Source organism: Equus caballus, chromosome 1, assembly GCF_041296265.1.
Source record: "Equus caballus isolate H_3958 breed thoroughbred chromosome 1, TB-T2T, whole genome shotgun sequence".
NCBI lineage: Eukaryota > Metazoa > Chordata > Mammalia > Perissodactyla > Equidae > Equus > Equus caballus.
In genome coordinates this window covers 33,158,838-33,176,729 of record NC_091684.1, presented here as the reverse complement: position 1 = coordinate 33,176,729, position 17,892 = coordinate 33,158,838, and the positions used below count along the sequence as shown (strand labels likewise).

The window sequence follows — 17,892 nt, the reverse complement described above, 5'->3', positions numbered from 1 at the left end:
AAAAAGTTTATGTAAAAAACTTGTATGTAGGTACCAGCATTAAACAAATACAAAATGATTTTTTAAAAGATCTCACTTAGAATATCATCAAAAATTAAATACTTAAGAATACAGATCAATTTTTAAAGACCTAAATAAACAGGAGGATAGATCATGTTTATGGATTGGAAGATTCAATATTGTTTAGATGTCAATATCCTCAAATTAATCTGAAAATTCAAGGCAATCCTAATCAAATTCCCAGCAGGGATTGTGTGTGTATGTGTGTGTGTGTAAATCAACAAGCTGATTCTAAAATTCAGATGGAGTTCAAAGGGCCAAGAATAGCCAAGGCAATCCTGAAGAACAAAAATAATACCAGAGGACTTATGCTAACTGATATCAAGACTATTATAAATGTATAGTAATTAACACAGTGTGTATTGCATGCAAAAAAGACAAACTGATCAGTGGAACATAACTGAGAGCCCAGAAAAAGACCCACACATATGTGGTCACCTGATTTACGCCAAAGATGACAATACAGTGGGGAAAAGATAACATTTCAGCAAATAGTGTTTAGGCGATTGGGTAACAACATGGAAAAAGGTATATTGTGATCACTACCTCATTCTACACATGGAAGTCAATTCCAAGTGGATTGTAGATCTAAATGTGAAAGATAAAACAATAAAATTCTTAGAAGAGAACATGTCCTTCACCTTGGAGTAGGCAAAACTTTTAAAAACAAGACATAAAAGCACTAATCAAAAAGAAAAAAATTGATAAATTGGACTATATTAAATTAAGAACTTCTGTTCAAAAGTAGAATGCCATTATGAGAATGGAAAGGCACTACAAAGAATGGGAGAAGATATTCACAACACATATATTCTACAAAAGACTCATATCCAGGGGCTGGCCCTGTGGCCGAGTGGTTAAGTTCAAGTACTTGGCTTCAGCGGCCCAGGGTTTTGCAGGTTCGGATCCTGGGTGTGGACATGGCACCGCTCAACAAACCACGCTGAGGTGGCATCCCACATCCCGCAACTAGAAGGACCCACAACTAAAAATATACAGCTGTGTACTGGAGGGGCTTTGGGAGAAAAAGGAAAAATAAAATCTTTTTAAAAAAAAAGACATATCCAGAATACATAAAGAACTTATATGTAAAAACCAACTTTATAAATAAGGAATATATAAAGAAATACAAAGACAAACTAATAGAAAAACGAGCAAAGATGAACAGGCACCTTACAAAAAAAGTAGCGACGTGGCCAGTACATAGGTGAAAAGATGCTCAACGTCTCTAGTTATCTCCAGAATGGCTAAAATGAAAAACGCCAAATGTTGGACCATCCAAAACACTCCTACACTGATGGTGAGAGTGTGAATTGTTGCAACCAATTTTGGAAAACCGTTTGGCACCACCTGTTAAAGCTAAACATAGGCATACTCTATGATCCAGCAATTCTGCTCCTAGGTATGCGCCCATAGAAATGCACACATATGTTCACCAAAAGATATGTACTGGAATATTCACTGGAGCATTGCTCATAAGAGACAAATACTGGAAACTATCCAAATGCCCATGAACAGTAACACAAATAAAATTTAATGTATTCACACAATGAATAGTACTTATCAATGAGAATGAATGGGCCACAACCCCATGGAGCAATATAGCTGAATCTCACAAGCACAATATTCAGCAAAAGATGCCAACTGCATAATTATAAAGTATAAGAAAAAGTAAAACTAATCTATGCTGTTAGAAATCAGGACAGTAGCTTCCCTTGTGGGAAGGGGTATGCAGTGACTAGGCCCAAGTTTGACCTAGATGTTCAGTGTATAAACAGCTGTGTTCAGTGTGTGAAATTCAACACACTATGCACTTATACTGAGGTTACAAACAATCCCAGAATTTCAATATTTTAAGAACAACACTTGCTCACACTATATGTTCATTGAAGGTTAGCAGAGTGGTCCAGCTCATCTCACTCAGGGACCCAAGCTGACAGAGTACCCGCCACCTTGAATGTTCTGGTTGCCATCGCACAGAGAAAAAAGTGCCCAGGAGGGTGTTGCATCAAATGATCCTGCCTGGGAGTCATGTGTATCATTTCTGCTCACAATTAGTTCATTGACCAGGATGAGTCACACGGTCCCTTCCAACTACAAGGGGACCAGGAAGTGCAATGCTACTATGTCCAGAAGTGGAGAGAACTAGAAATGTGGTAAACATACTGTGCCATATTGTCAACCAACATTCTTCTAGAATACACTTTCTAGTGGCTATGTGGTAATCTAGCAAAGGAGGTCTCATTACATATATAAACAATTCCCTTTGTTGAACATTAATTTGGTTCTATTTTTTCTACTATTAATAATCAAATATTAAAATTTTGTTCTTTTTATCCACTGCCTTTTTAAGAGCCTTCACATGGGCTCAAATTTCTGCCATCTTGAGCACCCTGTGAAGATGCTGCAAAAGGCCTCTCTGTTTTGGAGGTACAATACCTGCTAACTGGATATACGAGATTTAATTTATCATTCCTTTGTTTTGAAACTTATTTTGCTAGGTCTTGTTGGTGTTCATTGTTTTGGGTTTTCCTATTGGTGTTACTGGTATAGATGGCTTTAGCCAAGAGGTAGGCATCAATTTCCTACATATACTGTCTTCTTCCTAGAAAACTAATAATGCCTTAAACTTTGAATGTGTTATACTATCAAATTAAAAACAAATATCAATTACTATCACATTACACCAAATTAAAATGTGTGGATTCATGCAAAGTTGAGTTTCCTTATTTTACTTGACATACTATAGTATGTATTACTGCAATTTTGCAATTCTATTTTGCATACTGTGGTATTTTGTTAAAAGCTACAAATGTAAAATTATTTGTTTGAAACTTTCAGGACTTGACATTGATTAATCCTAACAACTTTGACAACTCAAGCTCTAAGGAAACTTTGGAATACCTAGTCCAACCTTCTTTTATAGAAGTAGGAAATGAGGGGCAGAGAACTGAGTGATTTGTTGAAGGTCATAAAGCAAATTGATTACCAAAGGAGATGTCCAACAGATTTCAAAGGTATAATGATGACTATGATCCTCAACTTTCTGAAAGGGTGATAGATCAAAGAATTGACCAATAGAGTTTCCAGAATTAATAGTGTCAGGAAATATGAAAGAACATTTGTGCAGCAACATCATTATCTGTTTGGAACACGTAGAGTTTATTGGCATAATTAACACTGCATTTAAGAGAGCGTCTGTCAAGAAGAATCTGACTGAGAACGAAAGCTTTCAGAGAGATGTACAGAGTAATTTTCAAGATGAGTTGTAATGGGGAATTTTTTATGCTAAGGTAACATCAACTGCAAGCAACTTGTGGATATTATGTTTTCCTTTTTTTAAGTGAATGTGAGGGAAAAAACCGAGATGTCATTCATCACTTGGTTGTAATCTCTTTCTTCTGAATATGAAATGTCATCCCTTACACAAATAGACGAACTGCCCTTTGTTTTGTGTTGTACTATATTTACAGGATTTCAAGTCTTCCACAGTGCGTGCCTTGGAATTTGTTACGTCTGCATTTCAATTGATTTGGGAAGAACTGCTATTGGGTCAATAAGACAACGCTTGGGAAGAAATCATAGACTTGTGATGAGTCATTAGCATAAGTCATTGTTTAAGACATTCATCATAACACAGCTTTAGTGACAAAGGACATTACTTAAACTTTGGAAAAGACATTTCAATGAGAAATCACAAAAGAATATTAACAGGAATTTATTTTTAGAAAAGACTGTGGATTGGTTAGCAGAATTATTAAATACAGTATTCTAATGTTTTATCATCTTTCAAGAATAACTGTATTAGTCAACCCAACAGCTTTTATTCTCTGAAGATACAAAAAAATCTCAATCAATTGATGTAGAACTTCAAAGACTTAGTGGGTAAGCGTTTTTTTTTTTTTTTTTTTTTTAAGATTTTATTTTTTCCTTTTTCTCCCCAAAGCCCCCCGGTACATAGTTGTGTATTCCTCGTTGTGGGTTCCTCCAGTTGTGGCATGTGGGACGCTGCCTCAGCGTGGTCTGACGAGCAGTGCCACGTCCGCGCCCAGGACTCGAACCGACGAAACACTGGGCCGCCTGCAGCGGAGCGCGCGAACCCAACCACTCGGCCACGGGGCCAGCCCCGGTAAGCATTTGTTAAACGTCAATAGTCCAGTGTTTAATTTATATAGACTAAGTAAAAGGGAAGTTTGACAACTATCTTTTAATTACATACAAAGCCAAGATAGTGCTTGCCTTGATCTGTAATATACTACAGAGAAAAAGACAAAAACCAAATTACTGGAATCTCTTGAGTTCAAATTCTTCCATCTACCTGTCGTGTGAATTAGAGTAAGGTATTTAAACCCTATATGCTTTATTTTCCCCAACTCTAAAATGAGATTTAAAAAAGTACCTACCTTGTAGACTTGTTTTAAGTACTAAATGAAATAAGGCGGGTAAGGTGCTTAGCTCAAGATTTAGCTTAGAGTCTTTAATTAATAAATAGTAGCTCTTTGGGCCGGCCCGGTGGTGCAGCGGTTAAGTTCGCATGTTGCACTTCTCGGCGGCCCGGGGTTCCCCGGTTCGGATCCCAGGTGCGGACATGGCACCGCTTGGCACACCATGCTGTGGTAGGCGTCCCACATAGAAAGTAGAGGAAGATGGGCATGATGTTAGCTCAGGGCCAGGCTTCTTCAGCAAAAAGAGGAGGATTGGCAGTAGTTAGCTCAGGGCTAATCTTCCGCAAAAATAAATAAATAAATAAATAGTCACTCCTATCATTATTCCACAAATTCACGTAAGCTACTCTGATTTTTTTCCTAAACTGATAGGTACTTAAAATGCCTGTATTGTCTTTTTACAGTAATAATTACTGTATATCTGCAAGAAACATAAGATTCATCCATAATAATGGAACTACTCCTTATGATAATCTAGCATCATATATCATATCATATCATATATCATATCTGGCACTCTTAGAGGCCAGAGTTGAAAAATCACTGTATAAGGAGTGAGCAGGGGCCAGCCCCGTGGCCAAGTGGTTAAGTTCCCGCACTCTGCTTTGGCGGCCCAGGGTTTTGCCAGTTTGGATCCTGGGCACAGATATGGCACTGTTCGTCAGGCCATGCTGAGGTGGCATCCCACATGCCACAACTAGAAGGACTCACAACTAAAATATACAACTATGAACTGGGGGGCTTTGGGGAGAAAAGGAAAAATAGAATCTTTAAAAAAAAATGACCTACTTCAGCGTTACATTACTTTTCCTAAATTATAATCTGCCATACACTTGGGGATATTGCTAACACTTTATGACAAAGTTATCTTTTTAAAATATTCACATTTGAGCTTTTCAAGTGTGTTGTTGCATTACGTCTATTTTTTATCTAGAGATCATCTTCTTTTTCCTGATTATTGAAATAATATACCATTGTAAACAATTCAAATAATAGTGAAATGTACAGTAAAAGACAAGTACCCCATAATTCAATCCACACAAAGATAATCAGTCTTAACAGTTTGTGGATCATATTTTATACTTTTTTCAAAGTATACATCCATACATTCGCTCATTGTTTTTTTAACAAACATTTACTGAGCACCTATTATGTGCTGGGGGTTAGTTAAGAGGCTATTGTAGCCGTTCAGGTAAGAGCTCATGGTGGCTTGAACTAAGGTATTAGTAGTGGAGGTGGGGAGAAGTGGCTGGATTAAGGCTTTATTTTGAAGATAGAACTGACAGGACTTGTCGATCCACCGATGTGAGAGAAATAGAGGAATTAAGGGTGACTCAGGTTTTTGGTCTATACAGCTGGCTACTGGGGGTACCAGTTACTGATATAGGGAAGATTATGGGAGGTGCATATCTTGGGAAGAGAATCAAGAGCTGGGTTTCAGTATATCAAGTTTGAGATGCCTGTTAGACATTCAGCAGGAGATGTAAAGTAGGAAATTGTCGCTCGGGGACAAAACAGGGATGGAGATAAAAATTTGGGAGTCATTGATATATGGGCAGTATTTAAAGACACAGAACTGGATGAAACTGCCAAGGAAGTGTGGGAAGATAGAGCAGAGTGTTGGGAATTCTAACATTTCAAGATGGGAAGAGTTTCCTTCTTTTTAAGGGCTGAATAGTATATACCACATATTCTTTATCCATTCATCTGTTGATGGACATTTAGATGGTTTCCACATCTTGGCTGTATGAATAGTGTTGCAATGAACATGAGAGTGCTCATGTCTCTTTGAGATTCTGATTTCAATTCTTTTGGATAAATACCCAGAAATAGGATTGCTGGATCATATGGCAGTTCTGTTTTTAATATTTTGAGGGCAAGATGAAGACGATCTAGAGGTATGCTGTACAACATTGTACCTATAGGCAACAATGAAGTATTGTACACTTAAAATTTAAGAGCATAAATCTTATGTTAAATGTTCTTACCACAATAAAATACATTTTTTTTAAGTTACAAAGATTTTTTTAAAAGATGGGAAGAAGAGGAGGAGGCAGCAAATGAGACTAAGATGGAGGAGCTAGTGAGGTGGAAAGCTAAGTGGAAGCCCTGTGAAGACAGTGTTTTCAGAGGGAAAGAGTGTTCAATAGTGTTGAAAGCTACTGAGGTGTCAGGTCATACCGCTGAAAGTCAACCATTCGATGTGTCACTGATGGAGACCACTGGTGACTTTTGACAGATGAGATTTCAGTGGAATAACAAGGAAAGGGCTAAACTGGAGGAGCTTGAAGGGAGAATAAGGGAATAGAGACACAAACATAAACAATTATTTTGAAGAATTTTGCCAAAAAGGGGAGCAGAGAAATGTGGTGGTAGTTACAAATGGATGTAAGGACAAGGGATATCTTAGGAATTTATATATGAATAGTGGGAGTAATATATTGTTGGAGATCAATCTATTAAATTTTGAAATATGTAATGCCTTTGACCCAGCAATTTGATTTCTGGGAGATAATACAGCATACACACACACACATACACACACGTATACGTACAGATAAATAATAAGCATATATTAATATATTACAAGTAATAAGCATATATATCTATAATGAGATCTATAGTACTTTTTTTTTTTTGGTGAGGAAGATTGGCCCTGAGCTAACATCTCTTGCCAATCTTCCTTTTTTAGCTTGAGGAAGATGTTGCAGAGCTAAGACCTGTGCCGATATTCCCCTATTTTGTATGTGGGATGCTGCCTCAGTATGGCTTGATGAATGGTGTGTAGGTCTGCACTCAGGACCCCAACCTGTGAACCTCGCGCCACCAAAGTGGAGTGCGCAAACTTAACCTTTACACCACTGGGCCAACCCCAAGATCTACAGTACATTTTTAAATGACAAGAGAAAGCTGCAAAATTGCATCCACAGTATAACACAGTTTTGGTTAAAAAAAACATATGTGTGTGTGTGACTTGGTGATAGTATTAGTCAGGGTAGGGTAACTATATAATGAACAGCTTCAAATCTCAGTAGTTGAAAACAATGGAAATTTTTGTCACGCTCAGGTCATAGTCCAAGGTGGGGTGGTGGAGAGCTGGCGAAGGGGCTTTTCTCCATGCATCATTCAGAAGCCCAGGCTTCTTCCATTGTGTGTCTCAGCCATATTCTAGGGCCTTGTCCCCTCTGTCTTCACTAGAGAATGGTAAGGAAGCAAGAGAATTGTGTGTAAGGTTTGTTTGTTTTTGGTGAGGCCTGGAAGTGGAATACATCACTCATGCCCACATTCTGATGGCCAGAATGTAGGCGTATAGCTCCATGTAACCCATGCAGTCTTGCTGTATGCCCAGAAAGAAAACAGGATTTGGTGAATGTATAGCAGTCTCTACCATACCCAGGTTGCCTTTAACCCCAACTAGCACAAACACTGCTACAATGAGCATCCTCATGCATGTGTTCTTACAGACCTCTGTGACAGGGGGATTATACACCCAGCAGCAGGGTTACCAGGTGTAGCAGATGTGCTGTTTTAATGCCCCACTTGTATGCCTTTGGACCTTAAGATTTCGGTATAGAGCTGCCCAAGACTTGGATCTGCCAGCACTGGCATCTCTGTACCTGAGGGCTTTCTCTGGCTCCTGGAGCCCATAGGGCAGGCAGAAGTCTGGGAAATTACTACTTCCCCTGGAGTCGAACAATGACGGAGGATTTATGTATAAATACCCCAGCTCCCTCCTCCTTCAAGTGAGTTAATCTGAGGCACTGTGTCTTAGACTTCTCCAGAGAGATTAACTCCAGTTGCCCACAGTAGTAATTTACTTAATAATGCACCCTTAATAGGCTTCCTTCTCCTCTGTCTCACTTCCCCCCTCACTACTTGATGTTTCCTGGAATCATGTCCCTAATAGACGACTCAAACTTACATTCTTGTCTCGTCATCTAAGACCCTGGATCATGGGATCTATAAAATTCTTGTATCGTCATCTAAGACCCTGGATCATGGGATCTATAAAATTCTTGTCTTGTCATCTAAGACCCTGGATCATGGGATCTATAAAATTCTTGTCTTGTCATCTAAGACCCTGGATCATGGGATCTATAAAATTCTTGTCTTGTCATCTAAGACCCTGGATCATGGGATCTATAAAATTCTTGTCTTGTCATCTAAGACCCTGGATCATGGGATCTATACAGACCTGTATGCCCAGTTTGCTTTCAGGGTAGCTGCTCCCATTCATACTCTCATATAAGGGTTCCTCCTTCTCAAAAACTTTGCCAACTTTTGGATTCCTCTCATGGTTTTGTTTCTCTGACTACTAGTGAAACTGAGCATATCTTCACACACTTGTGAGCCAGATGGTTTTCTCACTTTGGATTTCCTGAATATGCTCTTTTTCATTTTTCTATTGGGTCATCTATATTTTTCTGGGTTTGAAATATTTCTCTGTATATTTTGGATATTAATTCCTTGTTGGTTTTAGATGGTGCAAATATCTTCTCCCAGTCAAAGCATCTGTTAAATTGTATCTATAGTGTCCTTTACAGACCACTAACTTTGATGTAAGAAAATCCTTTTTTTAAAAAAAAAAAAAAAAAAAATATATATATATATATATACATAGTTTATGCTTTGGGGGCATCTGGTTTACAAAGTTATTCCCACATCAAAGCCACAAAGATATCATTTTCCATGATCTTCCTTTTCCTATGCCAGTACCATGGTAGTTTTATTACTATGGCTTATATTATATCTCACAGGGTGAATCCCTTCTTGTCACATGTCACGTTCTCCGGAAGCAGAAACTGAGATGGACTTTGGGATGTAAAAGATTTATTAGGGATTAGCACCTGTGAAAGGGAAGGTGAGGAAGCAGAATTGGGCAGAGAAAGTAACTGAACTAAGATGCAGGTTGGCAAAGTCTCAGCCAACCCAGTGAAGCACTTTGGAACAAGTATTAACCATCAGAGTGCCCTGCATCATGCTGCAATGGCCAGGCTTTACAACCGGCTCGGCCTCAGTCTCCATGTCCTGGCAGCCCCAGAAGGTGCGACCTTGGGCAAGACAGTTCTCAGCAGCTGAGGCTGACTCTGAAGCAACTGAGGCCTGGAGGCTGTGTAATGACCGCACTCTCTGCAGCAGGGAGGCTGGTTCTTCCTCGAAGGAGGATCTAGGCTGCACATCCCCATATCTAACATACTCTTCTTTTTCAAAACTGACATCATAATTATTTATGGATCTCTATTTTTCTTTATAAGTTTTGGATGGTTTTTTGAGTATTTTTTAGATTTTTGGATGGAATGGCACAGAACGCATGCCATTCAATGTGCGGATAATTGACACCCACTGGGTAGTAGAGTGCCAAATAGACGACATTTGGGTGGTGTCCAAATAGATGGCACTCTGGAGAAGGGGCTGCAGAAGAAGCCGGCTAAGGAGGCAGCCAGTTTGGTCAGGAGATTGGTAAATACAGAGGGGATCAAACAAATAATATATTGAACTCAATATAAAAAAATATGAGAGCCTGGTTTCTTCATGTCTAAGAGGGATTTTAAAATATGGAGCAGGGAAAAGCATGCAAGTATTTAGAGGTGCTGGATTGGAATCAACTGCATCGGTGTGAACTCATGATTTTTAAATAAATTTAGAGATAGATATAAAAACAGTTATAAATATGTGTGTATGTATGTATATATATACATATTTCCTAGCTCTGACAGCTGATAGGACCTGATAGAACCCACCAGGAATGAACACATGAAGAACCCAGATCTTGATTTCTAAATACTATCCTCCACCAAAAGTAACGAGGGCTTCTTGGAGAAATGGCTGATTCCAGAGCTGAGGCAGGGAAAATACAAAATAAGCCTAGAACATCTAGTTGTACCAGAAAGTAAGGAAATGCTCATAAAATGATGGGGACACACCAACAGGACAAAGAAGTCAGCTTGAAGGGACTCTCACTGGCCAAATCTGGGACAATTTGAGCATGAAAATAAATAACCACAGCAATACATTAGAACCCATTAAATGAAACAGAAGCCCATGAGTCCATATTGAGATAAATAAGTAAATAAATAAATAAAAGGGGAGAAGGGAAAACTCTTCCTTACATTAGAATGTTAACTAATAAGTACAGAAGAAATAACGGAGTAAGAAAATCACTATTTGACTATCACCATCGTGATGAGTGATTCAAGCAGGAGTCATTAGTGGATGTTAACGCTGGTGGGTAAAGCCAGGGACAGGATATTGGCATGATCTCAGAATATCTCCTTACAAAATACTTACCAAGTACAAAGGAAACAACAGTGATTTTATGCTGGAGAAAAACTACTTGACCAGATGAGCAAAGTTCCCATCACAGTGGTGTGAAGAGTTGACATCATGAGCCCCTGATGAAATGCACTGAGAAGAGCCCAGACTCACTTCTGTTGTTTTCCTGTCAAAATGTATGGCCTGAGTCTAGTCATGAGGAACACTGTGGATCCAGTTGAGGATCATCCTACAGAATGAAAGCCCTGTTCTTTTTAAACTGTCAAGGTCATAAAAAACAAGGAAAGACTGAGGAATTATTCCAGATTCAAGGAGACTGAAAATACATGACAATGAAATTCAGTGTAAGTTCCTGGGTAGGATTTTGGACCAGAAAAGGAAAAGAGACATTGTTGGGACAAAGAGTGAAATTGTAATGGGGTCTGTGTAGTACCAATATTGATTTCCTGACGTGGAGGGCTATATGATGGTTATGAAGGAGAGTGTCTTTGTTTTGTGGACACAAACCCTAGATATGTAGGGGTGGCAGGGAATCCAGTCTGTAGATTTCTATCAGATTGTTCATAAAAAGGCTCACCACCAACAACAAAACCATACATATAGATGAGAGATCTATATACAGAGAGAGGGAGTGAAAGGAGATGTGGTAAAATATTAACAATTGGGGAATCTGAGAGAAGGGGATATGGGAGTTCTTGTAACTTTTCTGTAATTTGAAATTATTTCAAAACAGACATATTTATTTTTTAAAAACATGAAAACATATGCCCACACAAAACCTTGTACACAAATATTTATAACAGCATTGTTTTCTTTTTTTTAAAAGATTGGCACCTGAGCTAACAACTGTTGCCAATCTTTTTTTCTTTTTCTTCTTCTTCTCCCCAAAGCCCCCCAGTACATAGTTGTATATTCTAGCTGTAGGTCCTTCTGGGTGTGCTATGTGGGATGCCGCCTCAGCATAGCCTGATGAGTGGTGCCATGTCCACGCTCAGGATCCGAACAGGCAAAACCCTGGGCTGCTGAAGTGGAGCGAGCAAACTTAACCACTTGGCCACGGGGCCAGCCCCAAACAGCATTATTTATGATAGCCAAAAAGTGAAAACAATCAAAACATACATCAACTAGAAAAGTTTATCCATATGATGAAAAGTTATTTGGCAATAAAAAGAAAGTGAGTATTGATACATGCTACCACATAGATGAACCTTGAAAACACTGTTCTCAGTGAAAGCAACCAGTCACAAAAGACCACAATTCCATTTATGTGAATTGTCCAGAATAAGGAAATTCACAGAGACAGAAAGTAGATTAGCTGTTGCCAGGGGTTGAGGAGAGGGGAGAACGGGGAGTGACTGCTAATGGATATGGAGTCTCTTTGGGGCTGATGAAAATGTTCTAAAAGTGATTATGGTGATGGTTGCACAACTCTGTGACTAGATTAAAAACCGCTGAAGTGTACACTTTAAATGGATGCATTTTATAGTACGTGAAATATATTTCAATAAAACTTTAAAAGAAAAATAAATCTCACACACACACATACACCATAAAGTAATGCCATAAAGTTTTCTAGGCCTGTGGCACACAGGCAGACACAGACTGAGAAGAGAGGAACTCTGAAAGTCTTTTATTAAGCAAGAAGAGCCACTACATGAGTAGTTCCACCAAGTGACAGGGCTTCCCTTCTGTCTTCTAGGTCTTGTCTCTCACTATAAGTCCCATCTCCCCTAGTAGTACAGGAGATAAAAATAGTGTGAAGCTTAAAGAGCTGGCTCTGCAGCCAGATTGCCTGGGTTTGAATCCAAATCTACCATACCTTGTGTGACCTTGGGCACAAATCACTTAACCTCGTGTGCTCTACTATAAAATGAGGATAACTGATTGGATTGTTGTTAGGAATAAATGACATGATCCATGAAAAGTGCTTTAAAAAGTATCTGTTGGCATTCATTAGAAGTTGACTATGTTCTTAAAAAAGTCTCCCATCAGGAGCCAGGAGCCAGCCCTGTGGTGTAGTGGTTAAATTCAGTGCACTCTGGTTCGGCAGCCCCAGATGGCAGGTTCAGATCCTGGGTGTGGACCTACACCACTCGTCAGCCATGATGTGTGGTGGCAACCCACACATAAAGTGGAAGAAGACTGGCACAGATGTTAACTCAGGACTAATCTTCCTCAAGCAAAAAAAAAGAGAAAAAAAAGAGGAAGATTGGCAAAAGATATTAGCTCCGGGCTAATCTTCCTCAGCAAAAATAATAATAATAATAATAATAGTAATAATAATAATAAAAAGAAGTCTCCCATCAGGATGCTTTTTCTTCCTTAGAAGGCCCCACAATTCATTTCATCCTCCCATTTATCTGAGGTCATTTCCCTATTACGTGCCACCTCCAACTAATCAGACACAAACTTGATGTAATACTGAGCAACCAGTCCTACGGTTAGCAGAGTCTACCCCATTCTCTCACAGTCCTTTTCTGTGCTCCATTTCTCCCTATCATCTGCCCATTGTGAGAACTATAGAACATGACTCAGAATGTTGTTTTCAAAGGCCAAGGTCATTGCTGTCATTCCTTCGTACTGGCACAGACTGACTCCAAACAGCACAAGCATCTTGGTTTCCTGTCACCCTGCAGACTGAACAAGAGATGGGAACTTAGGAAGCCTAATCATGAGAACTCATACTCATTTCATGCTAACGATGTGCCAGCTACAGTACATGATTGTTTCATTTCACCTTCTCACAAACTCCATCTTGGAGCCTATTATCCTCTTCCACATGAGGAAAGTGATGACCAGAAGAGTTAATTTGTCAAGGTCACTGAGCTACTAATGGATGGAACCAGTATTCCAATCAGCTCTCTGTCTTCAGATTCTATTCTTTAACCACTGTGTTACATTGCTTGACCCTCCCTAGAATGGCAAAGAGCTTGCAGCGAAGGCCAGATTTCAGGGTAGCCAAAGGTATTAGAGGTAGGAAATTATGTCTTAGATAGCTATGTGTCCTCAATGCCTATGACACTGCCTGGCATGCAATAGGAGCTCAAACTGTTTGTCAAACTGCTCCACTGTGTAACGGAACATCATCTCTCACATGGAATTAAAGGAATCCTCTGCATGCAGAGTCCTGGTTCTACTTGAAGGACACTTTAGAGGGTTTTGGAGTGAGAGAGATGGTAGAATTCTGGTTCTGCCATTTGTTAGCTCTGTGACCTTGGACAAAGGCACTTAACTCCTCTGAATCTTGAGTCTCTAATCTGGAAAATGTAAAAAGTAGGTAAAAATAGTACCTATTTTATGGCATTTTTATTCAGATGGAATGAAATAAAGTTGCAAAGCTAAACATATAGTGGTACTTAATAAATAAGTTATTATTATTGTCCCCTTATCCTTTCTTCCAAATAGGCCTTTGTGAGAGGTCAGCTATATGTTGGTTCCCAACGTAAAATAAGTGAAGCGGTAATTGCAATTCAAGGTGGCGTAGTGGAAACAGCATCGAATTGGGAATTGAGAAACCTGTTTTCCGGTGTTTGTTGCCCTCTCTCTACCTGGCAGCTACATAACCTTGGTCAAGTCACTTTACTTGTCTGGGCTTCCAATTCCCTACCTCAAATTAGAGAATCCATACCCCATATTAGAGTTGATCTCTGAAGTCTCTAGGAGCCTGCTAATCCACACATCTGAGACTCTTTAAGAGATTATGTTGAGGAAATAATACTCTTGGTTTGATTATTTTTAAGCAAATTATATGGGATAAGTGGAGTACACATTCATTAGTAACTCATTTTAGCGTTACATAGTGTTCATTTATTTGAAATTTTGCGAAAAAACCATAGAAACTTGGTTAAAAGCTATGAAAGACTCAAACCTACCACCTAGTGGTGAAAAAAGGAACTTCCGCGTTGACGATACAAGATGTCTCGCCATCACATGGGCAGGACGGCTGTCCACAGCAATCTTTGATCTCATATTTGTCCTCTCCTCTCACCACTCAGGATAGTTTTATGTACACAGAAATCCAATACTTCCTGACTTAACAGCTCACTCATTTGACAGTACTCTTAGACCAATGAAATACTGTGGATTTTTGCGAATTGTGGAAAAATCACTAGTTTTAAGATCTGGGGACAAGGTGCATTTCCATTCATACCCCTCAAAACACTCCTACCCAAGAGGCCCACCCAGTCCGTCTCTTTATGGATAGACACGCCATTCTAGAAGTGCCTGATTCAGAGAACCTGGACCTTTGAAAAGACCTAAATCAATACACCCACGGAATCCTTGAAGTCAAGTACTTAATGACTTTGTTTTACCTACTACAGAAATTAAAATTAAGTCTTCAAATTTAAATTTAAATATCTAAAAGCAGGAATGCACCGTCCTTAATCTTAAACCCCAAAGGTGGGGAAGAGGCCAGAATCCTAGAGTACTGAGCCTACTAGTAAAGAGGAATCTATCACTGGCTTTTTCTTTTGGTTTTGTATTCCGCCCCCCACCCCCCTTCGTTCCGTCTTCTCTCTTTTCTCTTTCTCTCCCAAATAACTGTCAAAGAATTAAGATCAGCATTACGTTTAAATGGAACAGGTAGTGGCCTACGCAGGGTGATTTAATTATTTTCAGAGTTTTCACCTGAAAATCCCATCGTCATCGAAAATAGCTGAGTCGTTTCTGAAAGGTGAAATTAAGCTATTTTCCAACACTCTGCTTTAAGTATTTTTCATTAAGCCTTCTTTTGAAACACGATTCTCACCTTAACACAATTTTCTTCAAACACCTTTCCACACAACACCGGAGGGGTTCTGAATATGCCAACTTGAGAATTTCGCCTATGATCACCCTTGCTAGTTTTTTAACTTAAAACGTTTCATTTCAATTTTTACTGGGTTTACTAATGTTGGCTAAGTCTTCCAATGACTTAATAAAACGTATCCTTTTCACCTGCGAAAACTTTAGGGCTCAGCGCCTCCCCGGGCATCCGGGCATTTATTCTTAACGCTGCCGCTTAAACAGGCTCCCGGGAAGAGCAGTTTCCACTGAGAAGTTCAGAAAAGCGGTTACCACGGAACTTGCAACAGTTGGTGTCGGGCGATAGGCAGGTTGTAAGTGACAGATGAGGCTGGTTTAAGAAACAAAAAGCCCCGGGGAGGGAAAGGAAGGGGCAGCCGTGGCCTTGGGGGACAGTGTGGCAGCGGCGGCGACGTAGGGCCGGCGGGGCTGGGCTTCGGCCGGGGGAAGGCGCCCGCCTGGGCGGCCTGCGGCGGCCGCAGCCGAGGACCACGGGGAAAGCCGCCGGGCGGGCCGCGCGGCGCTGCGAGCCGGGCGGGCGGGCGCGCGGCCAGGCAGCCCGCCCAGGCCGCCCCGGGGCCACGCCAGGGCCACCGGGAGGTGAGGCCGGCCCTGCCCCCGCGCCGCCCCCGGCAGGAGGCGCGACGCCCAGGCCGCGGGTGCGTGCGCGGCCCCGGGCGACGCGGCTGGGCGTGCGCGGGGCCGCGGCGGAGGCAGGGCCGGGCGGGCGGCAGAAGATGGCGAGGGTGTGTAGGCGGCAGCAATGCTCCGTTGAGAGACGCGGCTTTCGGCAAGAACTGGACTCGTGGCGCCACAAGCTCATTCACTGTGTAGGTGAGACCCTCCCCCGGCCGCCTCCGGCCCTTGGGCCGCCCCGCCGCCGACCGCCCTGGACGCGGGAGGGAGCCGGGGCAGAGGCAATTGCTCCTCCGGCCCGCCCGCCCTCTTTTGGCTCGGGCGCCCCCCTCCCCCACCCCCCGGAGTGCGGGCGCGCGCGACCTCCGGGCGGGCTCTCCCCCGCGCGCGCGCCGGCCCCTCCCCTCCGCGCGCCCTCCCCGGGGCGGGCTCTCGGGCGGGCGCGCGTGCCCCTCCCCTCCCCCGCTCCCTCCCCGCGCGGCGGCCCCGGGCTGCCGGCTTATTGTGGAGACTCGCCCCGTGGCGCTGCCACTTGGCTGAGGGCACTGCCGTCGGCCCCGCAGGGCCCCGCGCGAGGACCGGGGGCAAGGGGCGTGCTGGGCCGCGGCTCGGCCCCTCTCCTCAGCTTTCGCCGCGCCTCCCCTCCCCCACGCGCGGCGGCGGCGCGCCCCCGTCCCCGCGTGCACGCGCTCCGGGCGGCGGGCGGGCGGGCGCCCGGCGCTCGGGCGTGTGCGAGGCGTGAGGTGGAGATGGGGGCGGAGGGAGCCGGAGCTGTCACAGGCCCCGGGTCCGCCTGACTGAGCCAAGTGGGGTGTCATGGCCGCGGGGGGCAGCGGCTGCACTTCCTCTGCGGGCGGCGGCGGCGCCCGGGGAGTTAATCCTCGACGCTCGGGTCGGTGTGTGTGTATTTGTGTTCGGTGTGTGCGCGGCGGGGAGGAAGGGGGGGTGGGACCGGGTCCGACCGAGAACCGGAGCGGGGTCGCTCTTGTGCCCTCCCGGGGGATTTGCCGGAGCCGCCGCCTCACCGAGAGCCTCGTCCGCCCCCCGCCTCCCGGACCTCGGGCCGCCTCGGGTGGCGTTTTCCCCGCGGGCAGGAGGGAGTGTGGACGGGGGCGCTCCGGGAGGGGCCGGACGGCCGAGCTGCGCCTCTCATACTGTGTGTTTTGTCTGTTTTTCTCTCCCAAGGTCCCGTTTCCCTCTGTGCGGCGGCCGGCGGGACCATAAGGGCTTAACTCATATATTTAACCCCCCTCCAAAAAGTAAGTGGCCCGTGTGGTGTCTCCGCTCCGCCCGCCGCCCCCTAGCCCCGGTCCATCCTTGTGTCTGACTCTCGCGTCCGCCAGCATTGTTATTTCCCCGTCTGCTTCGGTGCTGCTGCTGCGGTGTGGGGAAATGCGCTCTCGTCGTCCTCCGCCCCCCACGCCCAGTCCTCGGGGAGGCCCGGAATTCCAGCCCCTTCCCCTGCACCCGCACCCCCCTGGGGAATGTTCTTGGGAACCTGGTCTTCCCCAGCAGAATCTAGGAGATTCTGTCCTTTCGCTTGGGCCCCTCTTCCCCGCCTTCCCGACAGGGTTTCGTTGGAAGGAATTATGCAAATCCTGCTTTCTGGTGTCCATTCAGCGGCAATTTCATGCGGTGAGAAGTTCTCTTTGTTGTGCGAGGGGGAGAACAGACACTGATTTAATAGACATAT

General features: G+C 43.0%; 1 protein-coding gene across 34 annotated transcripts in view; it reads left to right on the top strand.

Annotated features, from left to right (window-relative positions):
• Positions 1 to 16,230: 16,230 nt before the first annotated feature.
• LCOR (ligand dependent nuclear receptor corepressor) overlaps positions 16,231 to 17,892 on the top strand; it is a 123,680-nt gene continuing 122,018 nt past the window's right edge. For 2 of the 34 annotated variants that reach the window (XM_023641654.2, XM_070223547.1), the window contains exons 1-2: positions 16,252 to 16,397; positions 17,385 to 17,458. Coding sequence is in view for 6 of the 34 variants with exons in the window: in XM_023641612.2 (XP_023497380.2) it covers positions 17,016 to 17,095; positions 17,385 to 17,458 (154 nt within the window). In the remaining 28 variants the exon portion in view is untranslated. Of the gene's footprint in view, positions 16,398 to 16,865; positions 17,096 to 17,384; positions 17,459 to 17,892 lie in introns of those variants that run through there. The other 32 variants (XM_023641668.2, XM_070223499.1, XM_070223469.1 and 29 more) reach the window with 29 other exon arrangements.